The 25,471-nt window shown below is 51.9% G+C and overlaps 1 protein-coding gene across 1 annotated transcript in view; it reads left to right on the top strand.

Annotated features, from left to right (window-relative positions):
* pard3bb (par-3 family cell polarity regulator beta b) overlaps positions 1 to 25,471 on the top strand; it is a 155,427-nt gene that overhangs the window by 43,044 nt on the left and 86,912 nt on the right. Inside the window, exons 9-11 of the mRNA XM_076993770.1 lie at positions 8,892 to 9,074; positions 12,649 to 12,819; positions 21,575 to 21,704. Of these exons, the coding sequence (XP_076849885.1) occupies positions 8,892 to 9,074; positions 12,649 to 12,819; positions 21,575 to 21,704 (484 nt within the window). The remainder of the gene's footprint in view (positions 1 to 8,891; positions 9,075 to 12,648; positions 12,820 to 21,574; positions 21,705 to 25,471) is intronic.

Genomic DNA, 25,471 nt, shown 5'->3' with positions numbered 1-25,471 from the left:
CCTTCTCAACCATGGCCCTGTAACAGGAGGACAGGGAAGACCTACTCCACCGTGACCCTGTAACATGAGGTTAGGGAAGACCTACTCCACCGTGGCCCTGTAACAGGGGGTTAGGGAAGACCTTCTCCACCGTGGCCCTGTAACAGGAGGACAGGGAAGACCTTCTCCACCGTGGCCCTGTAACAGGAGGTTAGGGAAGACCTACTCCACCGTGGCCCTGTAACAGGGGGTTAGGGAAGACCTACTCCACCGTGGCCCTGTAACAGGAGGTTAGGGAAGACCTACTCCACCGTGGCCCTGTAACAGGAGGACAGGGAAGACCGACTCCACCATGGCCCTGTAACAGGAGGTTAGGGAAGACCTTCTCAACCATGGCCCTGTAACAGGAGGACAGGGAAGACCTACTCCACCGTGGCCCTGTAACAGGGGGTTAGGGAAGACCTTCTCCACCGTGGCCCTGTAACAGGAGGACAGGGAAGACCTTCTCCACCGTGGCCCTGTAACAGGAGGTTAGGGAAGACCTACTCCACCGTGGCCCTGTAACAGGGGGTTAGGGAAGACCTACTCCACCGTGGCCCTGTAACAGGAGGTTAGGGAAGACCTACTCCACCGTGGCCCTGTAACAGGAGGTTAGGGAAGACCTACTCCACCGTGGCCCTGTAACAGTAGGTTAGAGAAGACCTTCTCCACCGTGGCCCTGTAACAGGAGGTTAGGGAAGACCTACTCCACAGTGGCCCTGTAACAGGAGGTTAGGGAAGACCTTCTCAACCGTGGCCCTGTAACAGGAGGACAGGGAAGACCTACTCCACCGTGACCCTGTAACATGAGGTTAGGGAAGACCTACTCCACCGTGGCCCTGTAACAGGGGGTTAGGGAAGACCTTCTCCACCGTGGCCCTGTAACAGGAGGACAGGGAAGACCTTCTCCACCGTGGCCCTGTAACAGAAGGACAGGGAGACCTTCTCCACCGTGGCCCTGTAACAGGAGGACAGGGAAGACCTACTCCACCGTGGCCCTGTAACAGGAGGTTAGGGAAGACCTACTCCACCATGGCCCTGTAACAGGAGGTTAGGGAAGACCTTCTCAACCATGGCCCTGTAACAGGAGGACAGGGAAGACCTACTCCACCGTGGCCCTGTAACAGGAGGTTAGGGAAGACCTTCTCCACCGTGGCCCTGTAACAGGAGGACAGGGAAGACCTTCTCCACCGTGGCCCTGTAACAGGAGGACAGGGAAGACCTTCTCCACAGTGGCCCTGTAACAGGAGGACAGGGAAGACCTTCTCCACTGTGGCCCTGTAACAGGAGGTTAGAGAAGACCTACTCCACCGTGGCTCTGTAACAGGAGGTTAGAGAAGACCTACTCCACCGTGGCCCTGTAACAGGAGGTTAGAGAAGACCTACTCCACCGTGGCCCTGTAACAGGAGGTTAGGGAAGACCTACTCCACCGTGGCCCTGTAACAGGAGGTTAGAGAAGACCTTCTCCACCGTGGCCCTGTAACAGGAGGTTAGAGAAGACCTTCTCCACCGTGGCCCTGTAACAGGAGGTTAGAGAAGACCTACTCCACCGTGGCCCTGTAACAGGAGGTTAGAGAAGACCTACTCCACCGTGGCCCTGTAACAGGGGGTTAGGGAAGACCTACTCCACCGTGGCCCTGTAACAGGAGGTTAGGGAAGACCTACTCCACAGTGGCCCTGTAACAGGAGGTTAGGGAAGACCTTCTCAACCGTGGCCCTGTAACAGGAGGACAGGGAAGACCTACTCCACCGTGACCCTGTAACATGAGGTTAGGGAAGACCTACTCCACCGTGGCCCTGTAACAGGGGGTTAGGGAAGACCTTCTCCACCGTGGCCCTGTAACAGGAGGACAGGGAAGACCTTCTCCACCGTGGCCCTGTAACAGAAGGACAGGGAGACCTTCTCCACCGTGGCCCTGTAACAGGAGGACAGGGAAGACCTACTCCACCGTGGCCCTGTAACAGGAGGTTAGGGAAGACCTACTCCACCATGGCCCTGTAACAGGAGGTTAGGGAAGACCTTCTCAACCATGGCCCTGTAACAGGAGGACAGGGAAGACCTACTCCACCGTGGCCCTGTAACAGGAGGTTAGGGAAGACCTTCTCCACCGTGGCCCTGTAACAGGAGGACAGGGAAGACCTTCTCCACCGTGGCCCTGTAACAGGAGGACAGGGAAGACCTTCTCCACCGTGGCCCTGTAACAGGAGGACAGGGAAGACCTTCTCCACTGTGGCCCTGTAACAGGAGGTTAGAGAAGACCTACTCCACCGTGGCTCTGTAACAGGAGGTTAGAGAAGACCTACTCCACCGTGGCCCTGTAACAGGAGGTTAGAGAAGACCTACTCCACCGTGGCCCTGTAACAGGAGGTTAGGGAAGACCTACTCCACCGTGGCCCTGTAACAGGAGGTTAGAGAAGACCTTCTCCACCGTGGCCCTGTAACAGGAGGTTAGAGAAGACCTACTCCACCGTGGCCCTGTAACAGGAGGTTAGGGAAGACCTACTCCACCGTGGCCCTGTAACAGGAGGTTAGAGAAGACCTTCTCCACCGTGGCCTTGTAACAGGAGGTTAGAGAAGACCTACTCCACCGTGGCCCTGTAACAGGAGGTTAGAGAAGACCTACTCCACTGTGGCCCTGTAACAGGAGGTTAGGGAAGACCTACTCCACCGTGGCCCTGTAACAGGAGGTTAGAGAAGACCTTCTCCACCGTGGCCCTGTAACAGGAGGTTAGAGAAGACCTTCTCCACCGTGGCCCTGTAACAGGAGGTTAGAGAAGACCTACTCCACCGTGGCCCTGTAACAGGAGGTTAGAGAAGACCTACTCCACCGTGGCCCTGTAACAGGAGGTTAGGGAAGACCTTCTCCACCGTGGCCCTGTAACAGGAGGTTAGAGAAGACCTTCTCCACCGTGGCCCTGTAACAGGAGGTTAGAGAAGACCTACTCCACCGTGGCCCTGTAACAGGAGGTTAGAGAAGACCTACTCCACCGTGGCCCTGTAACAGGAGGTTAGGGAAGACCTACTCCACCGTGGCCCTGTAACAGGAGGTTAGAGAAGACCTTCTCCACCGTGGCCCTGTAACAGGAGGTTAGAGAAGACCTACTCCACCGTGGCCCTGTAACAGGAGGTTAGAGAAGACCTACTCCACCGTGGCCCTGTAACAGGAGGTTAGGGAAGACCTACTCCACTGTGGCCCTGTACAGGAGGTTAGAGAAGACCTTCTCCACCGTGGCCCTGTAACAGGAGGTTAGAGAAGACCTTCTCCACCGTGGCCCTGTAACAGGAGGTTAGAGAAGACCTACTCCACTGTGGCCCTGTAACAGGAGGTTAGAGAAGACCTACTCAACCTCTCCAAATGCAGGAAACAGCTGCTACAGTGACCCTGATGCATCATCTCCTTTAGATGTGTAGTCAGCATCCATCCCCATAACAATCCTGATAATGTACCATTGCCATAGTAACAGAAGTGCTTGTTCTTAACCAAAGGGAAGTGAATAAGAAGTGAATTTTGAAATAATTTCAACCTTAATATTTGAACTGTATTTGAGTCCCAGCCATTGCATGTTGACAGCTGTTCTGTTAATGCATGCCCAGGCATGTGTGAGCACCCACACACGCACTTATCTAATTATGTTCATTCTTGGGTGAACAAGATCTTTACATTTTTGCATCTGTATCCATTAAGAACGAGTTGCACAACAGTTCAGAACCATTGCTCTGGGCTTTCCAGTGGTTCTCTGTTTGTTTGCGCACACATCTTTGTGTGTGTGTGTGTGTGTGTGTGTGTGTGTGTGTGTGTGTGTGTGTGAGACTGTGTGTGTGCTCTTTTGGAGGTGCATGATCAGGTGGACTATAGCCCGGTCCGGGTCGGTCTGGGTCAGTCCAACTCCTCCTCCTACTCCCCTCCTCACACTTGCCTCTTAATTAAATGTCATGTTTGCCTTTAATCCACTTTGAAACACAACCAGTGTCAACAGCTTCATCAGCACCACGTAAAAGTCTGGAATCCTGAATTGGAACACGCTTATCTTCACGTTCCTGCAGCAGAACGCCGACCCCTCCGCTCCCCCGCACTGGGAGCGCCGCCCGTCCGGGACGAGATCTTCGTTGGGACGGGTCGGGTTGCCATTGCTAAAGGAAAGAATGTCCCCACAGCGCACGGATCGGGCTTTCTCACACAGGCCAGGCTTCCGAGGCACGCTCCCGACTCTGGAACGTTGCGTTCCAGATGCTGCCGGCACGCCGTTGGCCGACGGCCTCACGTGGCCGCGAAACCCACGATGACACGTTTAACTGGAAATGAACGTTGCGGTCTGGAAAGACGCGAGTCTCCTGCTGAAGCCCCTCCTGGCCCCTTGGCTTTACCTCACGCCGGGTACATCAGAAGTCTATATAGTGTGTAATGAGAGACGGTTCCTGGGTCATGGGGGGGAGGTAATGATTTGCTGCCTCTAATGTTCGGTTTGGGAACGCTTTGCCCTGTAATTCCGAGCCGATGCGGTCGCCCGCTACGGGCCTCCGGGCTCTGGAGCAGCGGGGTCCGGGAGAGGCGTCTACGGCCGCCACACCGCAGGCACTGCTGGCTCTGGCCAGAGCCGGAGCGAATGCCGGGGGGGCGGGGCGGAACATCTGTCCTGAGTTGTGGTCTGCCGCCGTCTTTCGGCACCGAGCCCTTTGGGTTGTAGCTCTCGGTTTCCATTCACTATGCGTCACCAATAATCGGCACGCTGGCCACCTAAACCACGGTGTAAGGCAGTACACCACTCAGTAGGACAGCTTTCAAGACTTTGCTTGCTGTAGTCGCACTCCGTCACTGAGGTGGGGGAGCAGAGTGCTCCCTCGAGACTCCCCTCCCCTCACGCCTCCATATGGGGGTCTCAGAGTCTCTCCACAGCCCTGCCTTACCCACAATCCTTTGGTGCATCCACACCCAGGGGCAGGGAGGGAGAAGAAAGGGAGAGTTCCTGTCTGAGCAGCTGTGTGCGTGCTCATCACTAACCGCATGTCAGTTGTTCTTGTACCTATAGATATGCTCAACCATCTGGTGCGGCCGATGACTCCATGTGTCTGCTTTGTCATTAAGGAGCTTCCCTTCCTACATGAGCAGATGCCAGCTAGGCAGATTAGAAGCTGCTCGTCTCTGACGGCTCCATCACTTACTCTCTGTGCCAGCCATGTTTAAGTCCAAGCCACTGTTTCAATGACTCTGCTTATTAATATGAACCTGCCATCTCTGCAGATTGTGCTGGGGAGCTGGGGAATTATGGGTGTTGTAGTCTGTAGGCCACGGACTTGCAAGCGTCCCTTGCTTTGCGCCTTTAGCACTGACATGAAGAGGAGAAGACACTCCCCCCCCCCCCCCCCCCCCCTCCTGTTCTGCTGACATATGTCCTGTGTTAACACTGCAGCGTGTGCCCTGTCTGATAAATTGGCAGAACACAACAATGGGGGTAGGGCTCCTCAGTGGGCCGTGGCCTTGGTTGTGTGTTACCCCCCCTCCCCTCCACACACACACACACACACACACACACACACAGGGTCAGGGTGACACTGTCTGTATGCAACAATCACTTTATCTCTGTGTCTGGTGCCATAAACAAATTATGACATTTTATTGGATTTGAATAGCTTTGTGAATCACAGTAACACTGAGGTTAGCAACATTTTCTTTCTGATTGACAACATGCTACTAGGCCTGTTGTTTCACAAGGTCAGATCACTTCTCTCTCTCCTTGTGTGTGTGTGTGTGTGTGTGTGTGTGTGTGTGTGTGTGTGTGTGTGTGTGTGTGTGTGAGAGTGAGAGAGTGAGTGAATTGAATAATTTGAAACTAGTTGACTAGTTGACTACTTGAAACTAACTTCTACTGTAGTAGATAACTAACTATAGATGGCTGTGTGTGTGTGTGTGTGTGTGTGTGTGTGTGTGTGTGTGTGTGTGTGTGTGTGTGTGTGTGTGTGTGTGTGTGTGTGTGTGTGTGTGCGTGCGTGTGTGTGTGTGTGTGGGCAGAGAGGGAGTGAACGATGAACTCATACATCCCAAAGTCTGAGTCCTACAGTAAACAGTGATAAGGCAGGGCTGGCTGACCCACACCACCACCCCCACCCCTGGCCTCCACCCCCACCCTTCTCACCCTCCCTCTTGCTGCTCTGGCTCCTGGCTGCTTCAAGGTTGCTGCTTATTCCAGAACCCGTGTCTCATCCTCCTGGAATGTAGCTGTCCTCCATCACGTGTTGGTGCAGGAGCTAGCGGGCGTAGACGTGAGGGGCAGTGGCTGTGGGTCTGTGGCAGTCCTGCCTGCTCTGACTTCAGGACCTTTAGATCCCGCTCACGCAACCCACCTCTCCCCCTGTATGTTAGGACATGGCTCAGATACAGACTGGGGTCGTTTGATGGGTGGTGTGTTCTCAGATACAGACTGGGGGTCGTTTGGGTGGTGTGTTCTCAGATACAGACTGGGGTCGTTTGATGGGTGGTGTGTTCTCAGGTACAGACTGGGGTCGTTTGGGTGGTGTGTTCTCAGGTACAGACTGGGGTCGTTTGGGTGGTGTGTTCTCAGATACAGACTGGGGTCGTTTGGGTGGTGTGTTCTCAGATACAGACTGCGGTCGTTTGGGTGGTGTGTTCTCAGATACAGACTGGGGTCGTTCGATGGGTGGTGTGTTCTCGGATACAGACTGGGGTCGTTCGATGGGTGGTGTGTTCTCGGATACAGACTGGGGTCGTTTGATGGGTGGTGTGTTCTCAGATACAGACTGGGGTCGTTTGATGGGTGGTGTGTTCTCAGATACAGACTGGGGTCGTTTGATGGGTGGTGTGTTCTCAGATACAGACTGGGGCCGTTTGATGGGTGGTGTGTTCTCAGATACAGACTGGGGTCGTTTGGGTGGTGTGTTCTTAGATACAGACTGGGGTCGTTTGATGGGTGGTGTGTTCTCAGATACAGACTGGAGTCGTTTGATGGGTGGTGTGTTCTCAGATACAGACGGGGGTCGTTCGATGGGTGGTGTGTTCTCAGATACAGACTGGGGTCGTTCGATGGGTGGTGTGTTCTCAGATACAGACTGGGGCCGTTTGATGGGTGGTGTGTTCTCAGATACAGACTGGGGCCGTTTGATGGGTGGTGTGTTTTCAGATACAGACGGGCCGTTTGATGGGTGGTGTGTTTTCAGATACAGACTGGGGCCGTTTGATGGGTGGTGTGTTTTCAGATACAGACTGGGGCCGTTTGATGGGTGGTGTGTTCTCAGATACAGACTGGGGTCGTTTGATGGGTGGTGTGTTCTCAGATACAGACTGGGGTCGTTTGATGGGTGGTGTGTTCTCAGATACAGACTGGGGTCGTTTGGGTGGTGTGTTCTTAGATACAGACTGGGGTCGTTTGATGGGTGGTGTGTTCTCAGATACAGACTGGGGTCGTTTGATGGGTGGTGTGTTCTCAGATACAGACGGGGGTCGTTTGATGGGTGGTGTGTTCTCAGATTTAGACTGGGGTCGTTCGATGGGTGGTGTGTTCTCAGATACAGACTGGGGTCGTTCGATGGGTGGTGTGTTCTCAGATACAGACTGGGGTCGTTCGATGGGTGGTGTGTTCTCAGATACAGACTGGGGCCGTTTGATGGGTGGTGTGTTTTCAGATACAGACTGGGGCCGTTTGATGGGTGGTGTGTTTTCAGATACAGACTGGGGCCGTTTGATGGGTGGTGTGTTCTCAGATACAGACTGGGGCCGTTTGATGGGTGGTGTGTTTTCAGATACAGACTGGGGTCGTTTGATGGGTGGTGTGTTCTCAGATACAGACTGGGGTCGTTTGGGTGGTGTGTTCTCAGATACAGACTGGGGTCGTTTGATGGGTGGTGTGTTCTCAGATACAGACTGGGGTCGTTTGGGTGGTGTGTTCTCAGATACAGACTGGGGTCGTTTGATGGGTGGTGTGTTCTCAGATACAGACTGGGGTCGTTTGATGGGTGGTGTGTTCTCAGATACAGACTGGGGTCGTTTGATGGGTGGTGTGTTCTCAGATACAGACTGGGGCCGTTTGGGTGGTGTGTTCTCAGATACAGACTGGGGTCGTTTGATGGGTGGTGTGTTCTCAGATACAGACTGGGGTCGTTTGGGTGGTGTGTTCTTAGATACAGACGGGGGTCGTTTGATGGGTGGTGTGTTCTCAGATTCAGACTGGGGTCGTTTGGGTGGTGTGTTCTCAGATACAGACTGGGGTCGTTTGATGGGTGGTGTGTTCTCCATCTTGCTCCATCTACTCTCCCCTCTCTGTAAAATAAGCCAGTGTCTCACATTCGCTCATTATGGGCCCGTTTCCCTAGCGACAAAAGATTGTGTTTTCACCGCACACACAGAATAATGGACATTTCCCCTGTTTCTGTCTCTCCCTCACTCTGCCTCTCACACCCTCTCTCACTCACTCTCTCCCTCTCTTCGTCTCCCACTCTCTCCCTCTTTTACTCTCTCTCTCTCTACCTCCCTCTCATTCCCTCTCTTTTTCACTCTGTCTTGCTCTCGCCTATTTTTTTCCCCTCTCATTTTGAAAGAAGATTTTTCTAAAAAGATGTACAGGTCATTTTAGGAACATTACAGGGAGAAAATGAAAAAAAGGGGGGAGAGAGCTGCAGTAGGAAATCCAGGGGGCTCGGTTGGCATGGGGCCTCCATAATGGAGAATGGATTATGGTTCTAAATGACCCCAGCACTCTCAGAATAGGCCGCCTTTCAGAAAGAGAGCATGAAAAGGTTGTGCTATTCTCCGCTAAAATAGCGCACTTTTATGTTCAAATAGAATGACCTCTCTCTCTCTCCCCCACTCCCCTCTCCCTGTGTCTCCCCCTCTCTCCCTCTCCCCCTCCCTCCCTCTCTCAGAAAGAGGAGTCAGCTCGGTCTGTGGCGTACGAGGGGAAGGAGCAGCTGGTGTTGGAGGTGCCTCTCAACGACTCGGGCTCGGCCGGGCTGGGTGTCAGCCTGAAGGGCAACAAGTCACGCGAGACCGGGGAAGACTTGGGCATCTTCATCAAGTCCATCATCCACGGAGGGGCCGCATATAAGGTACGGCACCTCTGTTCAGGACTCAGAAACGTGTCCCGCAGTCATGAGCTACGTCCCGCGGCCATGCATCAGCTGCCTTAATGAAGAGGTCTGAACTCTGAGTCATTGGGGTTAACCATGGCTCCCAGGCTGATCTGTGCACACCACACGTAGATCCGATGACCCTTCGCAACCACAGCAGGCGCGTTTCCCTCGACCTCTGACCCCGAGGACCCTTTGTTTGACCTGGTCGGGCGGACAGAGCTGTCAGCAGGCTGCCGACTGGAGCCGAGTCGCTGGTGAGGGGAGACGCAGACAGACAGGCCGCAGACAGACAGGCCGCAGATAGACAGGCCTCAGGCTGTGGCTCTGCAGTGAGAGGGTCTGTCCTACACCTCCATTACTCACTTCCCCTCTTTCATCATTGTGTCCGTTCGCCCAAGAGCCTGTATGGCAGGGGTGATTTATGGGCTAATGCCTCAGTTTTAGTCACCGCTGTCGTCATTTCTGTAGTCATCTCTGAAAGTGCCTTGTGGGCCATGATTTTTAAAATCATTGACGCTCATGTTGTTAACGTAATGCCTCTGTGCCTCTTTTGTGCATCATGCCTGATAGTTATGAAGCACTTAACGTAACGGCAGGATCTAACACATTTTCACAGATCTAATTGTGCTCATTAGAATGTAAAAAAATATAATTTCTTAAATGTTGGAACATCCTGTGAAGTAAATAAGGGCATGTCCCTGAGGGCAGCCGCTGACCTGGGCTTCCATATGTGGAGTGACTCATGGAGAAACAGACTGTCTCCCCCCCTCAGTCTTACTGCTGTGGTGAGAGAGTTGAAACATGCAGTTATCTTGGAGGAGGAGTATCAGGGCCCGCATGAATCTGATCGTGTGTGTGTGTGTGTGTGTGTGTGTGTGTGTGTGTGTGTGTGTGTGAGTGAAGGCGTGTATCCGTGTACTGCGTGTCATGGGGCCCCTCACTGGGTCTCATCAGTCCTACAGTCAGGAACGGGCTTCTTTAGTGATGATGTTGCAGCCTTAATGACTTTAAAGGCATTCTTTCATTCCCAGAGTAGCTAGTGCAGTGGGGAGTCTGCTGCAGAAAGGTGAGGAAAGGAGTGTGTGTGTGTGTGTGTGTGTGTGTGTGTGTGTGTGTGTGTGTGTGTGTGTGTGTGTGTGTGTGTGTGTGTGTGTGTGTGTGTGTGTGTGTGTGTGTGGGGGTGTGTGGGGGTGTGTGGGTGTGTGTGTGGGTGTGTGTGTGGGTGTGGGTGTGTGTGTGTGTGTGTGTGTGGGTGGGTGGCAGTGTTTCACTGCAGCACTGCACAGTGGACCAAAAGTCCTGTTGTTCCTCATGTAGCCCCCGATGACACAGCACGGTAATTACAGAGCAGCGCTAGCGCCGGCGCATTAACGCTAATTAAAAACTCTCTGCACCCATGCTAATTAGCTGGAAGTGGCCCGAGTCTGTGGGTGGGACGTGCTGGGAGAGCAGAGCGGACTAGGCACCGCTCACACACTCGAGTCCCGCCAGACACCGCCCGGCTCACACACGTCTCCCACCGCGTCTCGATGCGGGAGAGACATGGCAGGCCAGCGATGGCAGTCAGTGTCCTGAGAGGAGATTCTTCTCTCTGTGTCTCTGTGTCCTCACAGCTGTGAGAGGAATCAAAGTGCACTCACTCTGGTCCCAGACGTTGTTTTCCCATTACAGATAGTGGTTTTTGGGTGCCGTTAATTATCATAATCAGCTGACAGACTGACATTGGGACTGGCCTTGAGGTTTCTAGTCCAGACCTCCTGCCAAACATACTGTTCCATATTTGATCCCAGTTCGTCTGACCAACTTACAGTTCTACTGTGATTAATTAGCTGGTTCAAATTCACTGGGGTGTGTTCACTTTACTTCTCAGATTTTCAAAAAATCACCTTTACCTTTCCTATTTATAGTGGTTTATATCAATCTATTAACACTCCAGTATATGGCTGTTGTGGGCCTGTTTGGTTTTTGCATTGACCCTGCACTGTTACATCCTAAAGTACACACATCGCATCACATAATCCCACAGTAAAGCAGTTGTGGGTGTTTGTGCGTATGTATGTGCTTTTGTGTGGGTACGTTCTTGTGTGTATGTGTTATGTGAGTGAGTGTGTGTACATGTTTTTCTGTGTATGTGCTTGTATTCATGTGTGTGTGTGTGTGTGTGTGTGCGCAAGTGTGCAGGTGAGTGTGTGTGTGTGTGTGTGTGTGTGTGTGTGTGTGTGTGTGTGTGTGTGTGCATGCGCGTGAGCATGCAGGTGTGTGTGCACATGCGTGTGAGTGTGTGTGTGCACGTGTGCAGCTGGCTGTTGTGATGGCCCGCTGCGTCTGGGCCGGGTCTGCGCTGTTTAAGTGTTCACACTGCTGCCGTCACCCTGGGGGCGTTGCACAACTGTCAGACTCTCTGCTTTGGACAAATCCCACAGCTACCGGCCAAATGACGCTCATCCCTTTTCCTTACTGCTCTACTGAGAGAGAGAAGAGAGAGAGAGAGAGAGAGAGAGAGAGAGAGAGAGAGAGAGAGAGAGAGAGAGAGAGAGAGAGAATGACTAGAATCATAAATCTGGAGATGCAGATCACAGCAGAGATGGAGGTGAAGATGTCATGTTGGTTTCAGTTCTGTGGCTGTTGTGTGTGTTGGTGTTTGCCTGGTTGGCGGTGGAGAGTCGGCTGCCCCCCCCACCACGGGCGCTGGGTCTGGGGGTCCAGCCTGCGAGCCCCCCGTCCTTCTGTGGGCCCATGAAGACACTCCTGTCCCATCTTCCTCATCTCCAGCCAGGCAGCCACGGCGCCCGCCGTCACGCCCCATTTAGCCCTGACGTCTCCATCAGCCGGTGCGGTTAAAGAGCAGGGTCAAGGGTCAGAGAGCAAGGCGTGCGCACTTGTCTGTGTGTCTGTGTCCGTCTGTGCGCGTGTTCGCAAGCATTTGAACCCATCCCATAAACCTTAATTAGTACATAGATCACGGTGCGTTTCAAAGCTCTCACCTGTGCTAGCAGCTTTGCTTGACTTCATTCACAGCGTGTTCAACTGAATGGGGCTTTGTGCACACACCCGAGCATGCTGGCATCAGTTATATTTCACTGTCATGCAGTCAGAGCCGTGAGTGCTAAAGATGGCTGTATCCATCATGTTATACAGACCCATGTTCGTCATTTCTCTCTCTCTCTCTCTCTCTCTCTCTCTCTCTCTCTCTCTTTCTCTCTCTCTCTCTCCCCTTCTCCTCCTCTCCCCCCCCTCTCCCTCTTCCCCTCTTTTGCCTGCAGATAAGAGAGCCAGATCACAGGGCTCTGGTGTGAAAACTAATTAATATTGCTCGTAATGAACTTTCTGGCTTTTTGTTCCTGCATGTAATATGCATGTCCTATAATGTGCTTATAGCATGACATAGAGAAGGGAGGCCCCGCCCCTCCACAACAGGCCGCCGCCCAGGGGCGGGTCCCCGCGAGGTTCTCATCGCGAGGTTCTCATCGCGAGGTTCTCATCGCGAGGTTCTCATCGCGAGGTTCTCACTGCGAGGTTCTCACCGCAGTGCGCGCTGTCGTCTGTGCAGGACGGACGCCTTCGTGCCAACGACCAGCTGATCGCGGTGAACGGCGAGTGCCTCCTGGGGAGGTCCAACCACGAGGCCATGGAGACCCTGCGCAGGTCCATGTCCATGGAGGGGAACCTGAGAGGGATGATCCAGCTCGTGGTGCTCCGGGCCCTGCTGCCGTGCGCTCAGGTAGGCTCCGCCCCTTGCACCCCCCCCATGCTCCGCCCCCTGTGCTGTATTAGCCTCTCTCCCTAACCCTTCGCCTCGGTGTCGTTGCATTTATGTTCCCGCAAAACTACCCAGTGTAAAAACAAAAAGAACATTTGAGTCACGTTGGGCTGAGCTGATTCACACACTGAAGTGCCTCTCTGCCTGGTGGAGGGAGGTTCTCCTTGGTGGAGGTCAGTGCTACGCCTCCAGGGTGACGGCACCACACACATCCACGCTGACGTGCGTGCGCAGCACTACGCCTCCACCGTGCACCGGTTCTCCACCGCTGCGTGCGAGCGTGCGACTGGCAGGGACTGGAGGAGCTGCTAAAGTGTGCGTCTGTGGAATTAGAAATTAGGAGCAACCAAGACAGTGAACTGCCCCACACCACTCTGTCTCACACACACACACACACACACACACACACACACACATACACACACACACACACACACACACGTATGTTCCTAGCCTTACTCTCCTCTTCTCTCCAGTCTGATCCGAGGCGCTGATCTCCGAGAGCCGCCGCTGGTTCGCCCACACATGAATACTAAGCAGCGGCGGTGGCTGAACTGTTAGAGACTCAGTTTAACACGTTCCCGCTCTGATGCCACTGCCAACGCCAACCTGTCTCACTCCCGCTCTCAGGGCACTGTGGGATATGGACCTGTCTCACTCCCGCTCTCAGGGCACTGTGGGATATGGACCTGTCTCACTCCCGCTCTCAGGGCACTGTGGGATATGGACCTGTCTCACTCCCGCTCTCAGGGCACTGTGGGATATGGACCTGTCTCACTCCCGCTCTCAGGGTACTGTGTGATATGGACCTGTCTCACTCCCGCTCTCAGGGCACTGTGGGATATGGACCTGTCTCACTCCCGCTCTCAGGGCACTGTGGGATATGGACCTGTCTCACTCCCGCTCTCAGGGCACTGTGGGATATGGACCCGTCTCACTCCCGCTCTCAGGGCACTGTGGGATATGGACCTGTCTCACTCCCGCTCTCAGGGCACTGTGGGATATGGACCTGTCTCACTTTCAGCAGCCCCATGAAAGCAGCACTTAAACATACTGAATGAACAGCCACTCTTGCATGGGGTTAACTCTCATAGTGCCTGTGTGGTGCCCTTGATTTAAGGGCTTTTATTGGATTATTTGCTAAATAAATTTTTTATTAACCTTGCATATTTAACATTAGCAAAGGTGATAAAAAAACAAAAAGGTAAAAGTAAATTCTGTCAAACGAATTCCACAATTAAAAGAAATGTTGATGTTCAGTTAATTCCATGATATTAATTTAACTGAAAGGTGTTTGGAGCACTTTTCATTATCTACACACTCCTACCTGCAAGGACCATATAGTTAATGACGAGGTGATGAAACAGTTTGTAACACACACACCGGCCCCTTCGTCACACACCTATCTCGTAAGTGCGTGTTGGAAGTGCGCGGTTACAGGCTGTGGCCCATCTGTTGGCAGCCACTAATCAACAAATCAGCGTTTTGTTGCCAGCCATCTTCTACCGCATTCATTAACGGGTCGTTTCTGACCGCTGAGCCACCGCTGGCTGGATATTATCTCTGTAGCAAGGCATTTTTTAAACACAACATTACCCTTGACACGCTAGTGGCATGGTGGCGTTGGACCAGCACCCAGAAACATCATGCCATCAGCACTTCTGTGGTCTGAAACGAGGAGCCTGTGGCCGGCTTCAATGGGGCCCATTATCCTCGTGTTCAGTGTTTATAATTTGGGAGTCTGCTAGAATAGATTTACATGCTTCGGCGTTCCAAAAACACATTATGTATCTTTTCACCCCCTGGATCGTGACCTTAAACATTACAGCTTATTATCATAAATCCACCTCCACACTTGGGCAAGTCCTACATCTAACTGTTGAAATGTGGAGGTGGATTTATGATAAGTTGCATAAACTTCTAAAAAGTTGCAGAAAAAAAAATAACGATGTTTCCACAAGTTTAAGTTGAATAGCAAAATCATTATAACACAGCAAGATTAGTTCTGAAGTTGGGGCAGTCATGGCCTGGTGGTAGGGAACTGGTCTTGTGACCGGAGGGTCGTGGGTTCGATTCCCAGACCTGAGGCCATGACTGAGGTGCCCTTGAGCAAGGCACCTAACCCCAACGGCACGTGTGATCCACAGCCCCCTAGTAATCACTGGTGTGTGTGTGTGTGTGTGTGTTCTAACTGCACAGATGGGTTAAAAGCGGAGGATAAATTTCAGTGTAAAAATCACAATTGACAAAATATGGCACACTTTAAGTTAGCGTTGTTAACCAAGAAGCCTACAGCTGAGCTTTAGGTCAGAGGTCTAATAATAACACATACGGGCTGTGAACCCAAATCTTCTTATGGGCCACACAAAGCTGAAACTCCTTCCTCTTCTTTCATGAGTAACGGATGCAAAAATCCAACATTGAGCAGCGTTTTTTGAAGCAGTTCTCCGAGAAGCGGCAGACACACCGTAGGAATAATGGGAGAGGTAGAGCGGCAGACACACCGTAGGAATAATGGGAGAGGTAGAGCGGCAGACACACCGTAGGAATAATGGGAGAGGTAGAGCGGCAGACACACCGTAGGAATAATGGGAGATTTAGAGCGGCAGACACACCGTAGGAATAATGGGAGAGGTGGAGCGGCAGACACACCGTAGGAATAATGGGAGAGGTGGAGCGGCAGACACACCGTAGGAATAATGGGAGAGGTAGAGCGGCAGACACACCGTAGGAATAATGGGAGAGGTGGAGTGGCAGACACACCGTAGGAATAATGGGAGAGGTGGAGCGGCAGACACACCGTAGGAATAATGGGAGAGGTAGAGCGGCAGACACACCGTAGGAATAATGGGAGAGGTAGAGCGGCAGACACACCGTAGGAATAATGGGAGAGGTGGAGCGGCAGACACACCGTAGGAATAATGGGAGAGGTGGAGCGGCAGACACACCGTAGGAATAATGGGAGAGGTGGAGCGGCAGACACACCGTAGGAATAATGGGAGAGGTGGAGTGGCAGACACACCGTAGGAATAATGGGAGAGGTGGAGCGGCAGACACACCGTAGGAATAATGGGAGAGGTGGAGTGGCAGACACACCGTAGGAATAATGGGAGAGGTGGAGCGGAAGGGTGGAGAAGGGTGGTGACATCTTTGGGATTCTGCTTTTGGCAGAGCGTTCAAAGAAGATTTCCTTTCACAACACGAAACATGGCATCTTCTTGACACGGCTACACCACAGAACAACCCTGAACAAACTTCCCAGTATTTGCGATGTGTAATGTGAGGGCGTGCCAAGCTTTGCCAGTAGGCAAGAAACATGCACAGTGTTATAAGATTTCATCATTTTGAAACAAAGAAAATGGCTGAAATTCCAATGAGGTGTTTCAGGCAGCTGAGAAAAGTGGTTTCTTTGGAAGTTACTCTGGGGTACTATATAAAAAAGAAGCTATATATAACACTGAATGAAAGGGAAAAACTGGAGAAACATAATCAGTTGACTTATCGGCATGGCAACAGATACTGCATAAGAGTGTCATTAAGTCATTGGTCAGTGCGTATTTGTTGTTCTGCTGAAATTTTAATGTTTGGGGGAAAAAAGAAATATAAAAGGGAACCAGGAACCTAGACTCTCCTGAAATGCCACTGAGAAAATAAAAAAAAGTATACGTGGGCACAATCTCAGCACACATCCACCCCCTACACCATCACCACACATTCACCCCCTACACCATCACCACACATTCACCCCCTACACCATCACCACACATCCACCCCATACACCATCACCACACATCCACCCCCTACACCATCACCACACATCCACCCCCTACACCATCACCACACATCCACCCCCTACACCATCACCACACATCCACCCCCACCCCATCACCACACATCCACCCCCTACACCATCACCACACATCCACCCCCTACACCATCACCACACATCCACCCCCTACACCATCACCACACATCCACCCCCTACACCATCACCACACATCCACCCCCTACACCATCACCACACATCCACCCCCTACACCATCACCACACATCCACCCCCTACATCATCACCACACATCCACCCCCTACACCATCACCACACATCCACCCCCTACACCATCACCACACATCCACCCCCTACACCATCACCACACATCCACCCCCTACACCATCACCACACATCCACCCCCTACACCATCACCACACATCCACCCCCTACACCATCACCACACATCCACCCCATACACCATCACCACACATCCACCCCTACACCATCAGCGGTGCAGGGCTGGTTAGGGAATTTACCTCCAACAGAGTGAACAGGCCACACTCCCATCCTCGCATCTGCCTTAGAGAGTGTCCATATGTTTGCCCCAGCACACACACACACACACACACACACACACACACACACACACACACACACACACACTCTCAGACCTCATCGCACTCTCTGCCCCTGAGGCCCCCAACTGCTCCAAAATGGCTCGCAATTAGACTGGACAATGGAGCAACCCCCGCAGCCGACGGATTGATGGTTTGTGCCGTATGTGTGTGAGAGAGAGTGCACGTGTGTGTGTGTGTGTGTGTGTGTGTGTGTGTGTGTGTGTGTGTGTGTGTGTGTGTGCGTGTGTGTGTGCGTGTGTGTGTGTGTGTGTGTGTGTACACAGGAGGGTGCAGGCTGCGAGGGAAGGGCATGGCTTTGTAGTGTTGGGATTGCTCGCCTGAAATAAAGATTCATGTTCATTATGCTTTATGGACTGTGGAGGGCCCGCCACAGCAGCCAATGGAGCGTGGCAGGGCTGGTTGGGGGGGGATGAGACGCGATCGACCCCCCACGAGCGCAGCGGCTGCCGGCCGGGGGCTGAAAGATGGATGCACTGGCCGAGAGCTGGAGCGATGGACGGGTGGAGCAGGGCCAGGCAGGATGGAGCAGGGGGGAACCCCCGCCAGTGAGGAAGAGCCTCCAACCGCGGTGGAAAACGTCACGCTGAGCTGCGTCTTCCAGAGCAGTTGTTCTTGGTATGAATCACACATTTAGTGGCTAAAACAGTCTGAGAGACGTGTGATTAATTTACTTCCCCTTCTGTGTTTTTAACGTGTGTATTTTAGCTAATTAATTTAGAATAAGCAAATTATAGAAGGATGGAGAAGTTACCTTCTGCCTTAGAGCTTCAATTAAAACCCATCTCTGTTCTTCTGCGTTCTCCAGAGTGCTTACGATCCACCAGTTGTTCAGCCTACAACTCTCGTGTCCATTCGTACTGACCTTACTTCACTAATTATAAGAGCTTTTCCCGAGACATCAAAGAGTTGCGCTTTCCTCACAGATTCAGAACACACAACCAGTCCCGCCCCCCAAAATCCGCAGGGGGAAAAAAATGTAGGCAATAGTTCGGGCAAGAAAGAAAAGGCTGAGAGGAGAGAGCTGGGCTGAATGAATCCCTGAGTGTGAAAGTTCCTGTCTCCTCCCCTCTGTGCCGCTCTCAGTCTAAATGCCATTATACAGCAGCCAGATCTAATCACGTCCTTTTCAGAGGCGCTCTCCGGCAGCCGTCTAAATACCTCTCTGATAATCTCGTTACACTGTAGGCATGGGTAATGAGAAGCAGCCCCCCAGGCGGAGGGAGGCTGGAGGGGCCGCGGGCCCACCGCGCCCTCGGCCTGGGACACACGGACACACACGGGGGGACGGCAGACCTACCGGGGGGGCTTTGTTAGGCACGGCAGGTTGAAGTAGCTCCTTTGGGCTTTGTTGTGCTGATGAAGACAGAAGTAGAGGTTTGTCGAGGCCACGGCTGGCTGCAGACTCCTGGGTAGGAGTGGTGTGATGCAGACGCACACAAGCAGGCCGTGGGAAACGGACCAGGATACTCCTCATTCATCAACACCTCCACCCGCCCTGCTACCTTCTTTCTCCTCTGTTGGAGAATTGTGCTCATCCTGTTTCCTTGCTCGTCTCTCACTGAAGAAAGTGAAGCCGTGACCACTTGCTCAACTCTGTTCTCGTTTTGACACACAGTTTGTGGAGATGAGCGGTTTTCCTGTTCTCTTATCTAAACTGATCGCGCTTTCTACTGACATCGTAATTAGAATGATTTTGAATCTCTCTCATCTAGCCTAATTCAGTCCAAGTGCACCTCATCAACGGAGCTTAACACCAATTTGACGAGCACCCTAATTCCATGCACTAATCTTGGCATCTTTGCCGTTTTTTCTTGCTGTCTCTCTGGTGGGAGTAGACGACCTGTCCCACGTTAAGTCCTGGAAGTCTTGCATGTCTCACGATGGCCGTGGGACGCTGCTGGCCATCATGGCATGCTTTCCTTTCTTGTCCTCATTTGTCTCTGATGCATACTCGGTTTGTTTTTATTCAACACTGCCCCCCCCCACCCCCCATTAATTTTCAGTGATGCTCCTGCATTTCCTGACTCACATTCTCTTTTTTTGCAAGCTCTTTGCTCTTGCGTCTTTTTTGTGAGAATAAAAAGAGGCAAATGGCATAGTTGGCTCAGGAGTCCTCATTGATCTCCAGTTGTAATCTCATTTCAGCACTGGCGCTGTCCCCCACGCCGCCATCCTGTCGTGCCTGCATACTGGACGCACCTTCTGTAGGCTTGGCCAGTGCGCTCAGACCCCGCCTTCCAGCATGGCTCAGCCAATCAGCAGCAGCATTCTGTTTGCTCCTCACTTGCAGGAGCACCATATGGGAGCCCACCAGAAACTTGCAGCCACTCTGGATTAAATATTTGGCTCATAACTAGGCCTGTGTTGAAAAAATCGATTTTCTGATTCAGAATCGATTCGCATATGATGATCTGATAATCAATTCGTACGTCCAAAGATCGATTTTTTAGTGAACTTTTACCCCTGCCTCGTCACTGAATTCACGCAGGCGTGCTCGGTCTAACTAACTGTAAAACAACATGGCGTCGGACAGTGACGGTAACGACGATAGTCAAATCGGCAATCTAAAAGCAGAAGGACAGTTTATCCAGTGTCAGTGACTATTTACAATTAGTCCATGTCACTGACACTTTACCCAGTGTTTTTACAGTTTAAAAAATGTTTTTGTAACGTTGGGCCCATGCGATGGACGAGACAGAATCCTTTGCACTTTCCAAATCGTTACATTTATTACATTTACCGAAGCGCAGACAGCGCACATAAAACACGTTTACATAGAACGTGTGTGACTCAAACAACGACGAGCACAGGACGCTGCGCGAACGCACATTAAATAGACAAACCACACAAACCCCACGTGATGACGAGACGAGCTACAGGTGAGACCAGTGACTGTATGGTCTCTGGGTGAGACGGATTATCACAAGACGCACCCACGGAGATCTACCGACGCAGACGAGTAGACGCAGACAACGTTAACACACGCCCAACAGGGAGGGGTCGGGGACCGTAACATGACAGTTCTGTTCTTATATTCGCACTTTAAAGAAAAATACACATTTACATTTTATACTTTCAGTTTATTAAATGTGAGCACTTTTAAAATAAAAATGCATTTGGTAGCAACAGCTTTTGGGTGAATTCTTAATTATTTAAATCAAAATAATAATGCACTGGTTAGTGTCCCAGTAGGAGTCCACTGTTGCAGATATAGACACCTCAAAGATGTCCTCTGTTCATTGTCCTGGATTACCTTTCTTGAAGGTAGATTTATGATGACCCTTTTCACCAGTCTTCCAGCCATCAGTAACTACCAACTACCAGTAACTATTTGCTGATTAATATCGATATAATACTAGTTTTAACATGTTGCTTTTGTACATAGTCAGGAAACAGCTCAAATACATTTTTAATAACACTAAACCCCGAATTGGATCGAATCTGATCGAATCGATTAAATCGGAAATCGGAAATAAATCGATTCTTAATCTTCAGAATCAGAATCGGATTGATTCTTGGAATTTGGATCGATACCCAGCCCTACTCATAACCTTTTGGCTCTGGGCGATGGTTTTTGTGCGCTCGTCACCCTAAGAGACGTCGCACCTTACCTGACACGCTGAACACACCCCTCATTTGTATATGCATATGCATGTATATATGCAGTTCGATCTCCAAACGATCCACAGTTCCCGCTTGCAGGCAGCTTGTGAGGTGTCTGGGCGAACCATTAGAATACATGTCAGATGTCTACCACTCTGTCTCTCCAGCATTTTAAATCTGCCAATCATATTAACATATCTCACCATGTGTAGACCCCAGGGCAGGATAATGAAATGACTTTCCATTCTCTCTCTCTCTCTCTCTCTCTCTCTCTCTCTCTCTCTCTCTCTCTCTCTCTCTCTCTCTCTCTCTCTCTCTCTCTCTTTCTCTCTCGCTCCTCTCATCTGGAGATAGGGATGGGATATTGGTAGAATCAGAGCAGACCTCAGTGCTGCTGACTGTGGCATTAATCAGAAGACTTAAGGGCTCTTTTATGACCTGAACCTGAAACCTCTCCTCCCGCGTCCGCTGGTTGGGGTCTCCGCTCCAGTTCCCCATTATCCTTGGCAGGAGTTGGCGGCCCTTGCGTTTCCGCTCTCTGCATGATATTACATTTATGATGATTGCTAATGCAGTTTTATGCTGTTACAGTCAGAACAGTTTGAAACTCTTTAGCTCTCTCAGGTCTCGAATTTGCTCATTCTTTCTCTATAATTCACAAACGTGATCAATACAGTGACAGCATGTTACCCGCTCTCTCTTCCAGGAACACCCTGACACGCGGAAGATTCTCAATCGATCCTTTGACAGCTGCGTGGGGCAGGCTGGCCTCGGACCAGCAGACGGCCCCGCTCAGCCGGCGCTGGCCGTGAACAGCATCTATAAGCGCTGTGTGGGTGAGTGACGGCGTCTCCTCTGACCCATGCTGCCACACACACCCACAAGGGCCCGAATTTCATCCACACTTCACAGAAAACTTCACATTTTTAAGTGTGTTTCTATGGTTAAACTTTTATTTTTATTATCTTTTCAAGCCATTTTACAATGTACTATTTTGACACTGGGTGAAACGTGTATATTTTACATAGCAGTCCGATTTTATTGATTAGCCATTCATCACGGAGCATTGTGGACCAATAGCTATAACTCAGTGTAAGTGTCTGTGCTGCATCTGCTCTATGCTAATGTATATGTCTATATGCTAATGCCTGTGTGTGGTAGTGGGGACGTGTTAGCGTCAGGGCGGTGTGTAGGCCGGTACTCCCTATTACTGTCTCTCATGGCTGCTGTGTCGCCTGCTTCACTCACACAAGTTAGAATGTGCTTGTGTGTGCTCATATGTGAGTGTGTGAGTGTGTGTATGTGTGTGTAAGGGCCACCCCTGTATGCTTTTCCCTCAGTACCTCTTTTAGGTTTCCAGAGTGCAGTTCAGCGCATACAGGCCGGTCCTGCTGTTTCTCTCTGCTGCTTCCCACAGCCATTACCGCCGACATTCACACCCCTCCTTTATCACCGTTGATATCTCACGTCATAAAAAACCCACGATTTTCTCTCTCTTTCTCTCTCTTTCTCTCTCTTCCTCTTGGCCTGCATGCCAGTCTGGACTAACTGAAGGTATGAGCCCCTCATGACGACACCACCAATCACAGGTGTTCGGGTGTGGGCTGTGTTCGGTACACGCACCCACACTCACTCGGCCCCTCATCTTCAGCTCATCATCATCTTCAGTGTTAATGTTAGAAATTCTACCTGCGCCACGTTTTCCGCATATAATGTAGGCCACTGCAATTTTGTGCTGTGGTTAACATGTACAACAACAGACATTTTGAAACGCAGCGCAGTGCCTTCCAGAGAGACGGCCATTGTTGTCTGCCCCCCCCCCCCCCCCCTTTGCCATGTGGGCCAGCGGAGCGTGTGGAGCCGCTCACACGGTGAGCTCTGAAGGGAAGCTAATGACTGCTCGTATGTTTATGCATGGATGTGTTCTCATTTGAAGTCGGATTCCTCGGGAGGGCTGTGTGTAATTTTGATCCAGTGTGTAGCGGTGGGCAGACGACGGGGGATGAGTGGGGAGGGGCCGTATGTGCGGGAGATGCTGGATTTCTCAGAGTTTGATTTTTACCCCTTGAGCTGTGGGAACCTACAGCCATCTCTGACCTCCGTGTTGTGGGCGTACGTGCTGAGCAGATGAGTTTTAAGATACCCGTGCCGCTCGTCTTGTCGCGAGTGAAGTTAAAATTGAAAATGACTTTTTGCGGCCATTTATCATGTCGCCGCGCATTGATGAAGGGCGTTCCTCTAAGAGGGACGCTTAAGTGGTCCGCACGCTCACTACGCTCGTACTCCCACTATTAACCTGTCAGGCCTCTTGAACCCAGACGTTGTTTATTTTTTAGCAAGAAGGCGGGACAGACTGGAAACTTTCAAGTGATTCTGAACAGAATATAATCCCTTTTTTGTTCTATATTTGAAACTTGGAATATTCCATAATGTTAGAATTTTTCATCTCAATGTCCTAATGGTTTTTCCCAAGAAATGTCATTAGAGCACAGTGTCTTTCATCATCGCCAAGAAAACTAAACTAAAGAAACCACAGAATTCAGCCTTCAGCTGGGCTGACTGATCAGCTCCTGTTGAGGTCGGTGGCAAAATGGTGTAAATGAGTTTTTCCCCCTCAAATGTTCCTCTGCTGTTCAGCCTGTCGAGGGAAAATGACTAATCACACATAGAGCAGCTCGCCTCCATGAGGATGGTCCTGACCCGGCTGCTGTCCACAGCAGAACTACACCCAGCACTTCAGAAGAAACGCGGAGCTCTAAGTAGGCGGATGCTCCTCGCCGCTCCACCAGTGTGGCGAAGCTCGGAGGATTAATAACACTGCTTCAGCTCGAAGAGCCGCCGATCCATCATCTTCAGAGGAAACGTCTTACTTCACCCCTGCCATCGCACGCTCCAGCTGATAAATAAGTGCCTGCGTGTGTGCGCGTTGGTGTGGGACTGCGTGCGTTAGGAATACACAGTAGTTTCACGAGCCGTTTTGTTTCACTCACCTTAACATCGGTTCATCTTTTAGTATTTTTGTGTGTGTGTGTGTGTGTGTGTGGCTGATAAATATCCCTCGACCTCTACCTTGCAAACAGATGAGAAAAATCTACTACTACTAATAAACCGGCCGGCTGGATCATAACTGATGATGGCGGGCGTGCTCTGTGGAGCTCCCTGATCTATTGGTTTGGCAGGTTCTTCCAGGCTTAGAACACCCGGCCACAGAACAGCTCACCTCCCCATAACACCCAGCCACAGAGCAGCTCACTTCCCCATAACACCCAGCCACAGAGCAGCTCACTTCCCCATAACACCCAGCCACAGAGCAGCTCACCTCCCCATAACGCCCAGCCACAGAGCAGCTCACCTCCCCATAACGCCCAACCACAGAGCAGCCCTCCTCCCCATAACACCCAGCCACAGAGCAGCTCACCTCCCCATAACACCCAGCCATAGAGCAGCTCACCACATCATAACACCCAGCCACAGAGCAGCTCACCTCCCCATAACACCCAGCCATAGAGCAGCTCACCTCCCCATAACACCCAGCCACAGAGCAGCTCACCTCCCCGTAACACCCAGCCACAGAGTAGCTCACCACATCATAACACCCAGCCACAGAGCAGCTCACCACATCATAACACCCAGCCATAGAGCAGCTCACCTCCCCATAACACCCAGCCACAGAGCAGCTCACCTCCCCATAACACCCAGCCACAGAGCAGTTAACCTCCCCATAACGCCCGGCCACAGAGCAGCTCACCTCCCCATAACGCCCGGCCACAGAGCAGCTCACCTCCCCATAACACCCAGCCACAGAGCAGCTCACCTCCCCATAACACCCAGCCACAGAGCAGTTAACCTCCCCATAACGCCCGGCCACAGAGCAGCTCACCTCCCCATAACGCCCGGCCACAGAGCAGCTCACCTCCCCATAACGCCCAGCCACAGGGCAGTTCACCTCCCCATAACGCCCGGCCACAGAGCAGCCCTCCTCACCATAACGCCCAGCCACAGAGCAGCTCACCTCCCCATAACGCCCAACCATAGAGCAGTTCACCTCCCCATAACACCCAGCCATAGAGCAGTTTACCTCCCCATAACACCCAGCCACAGAGCAGCTCACCTCCCCATAACACCCAGCCATAGAGCAGCTCACCACATCATAACACCCAGCCACAGAGCAGCTCACCACATCATAACACCCAGCCATAGAGCAGCTCACCTCCCCATAACACCCAGCCACAGAGCAGCTCACCTCCCCATAACACCCAGCCACAGAGCAGTTAACCTCCCCATAACGCCCGGCCACAGAGCAGCTCACCTCCCCATAACGCCCGGCCACAGAGCAGCTCACCTCCCCATAACACCCAGCCACAGAGCAGCTCACCTCCCCATAACACCCAGCCACAGAGCAGTTAACCTCCCCATAACGCCCGGCCACAGAGCAGCTCACCTCCCCATAACGCCCGGCCACAGAGCAGCTCACCTCCCCATAACGCCCAGCCACAGGGCAGTTCACCTCCCCATAATGCCCGGCCACAGAGCAGCCCTCCTCACCATAACGCCCAGCCACAGAGCAGCTCACCTCCCCATAACGCCCAACCACAGAGCAGCC

This window comes from Brachyhypopomus gauderio, unplaced genomic scaffold (genome assembly GCF_052324685.1).
Source record: "Brachyhypopomus gauderio isolate BG-103 unplaced genomic scaffold, BGAUD_0.2 sc122, whole genome shotgun sequence".
NCBI classification, from domain to species: domain Eukaryota; kingdom Metazoa; phylum Chordata; class Actinopteri; order Gymnotiformes; family Hypopomidae; genus Brachyhypopomus; species Brachyhypopomus gauderio.
This window is presented reverse-complemented; position numbering and strand designations above follow the sequence as displayed.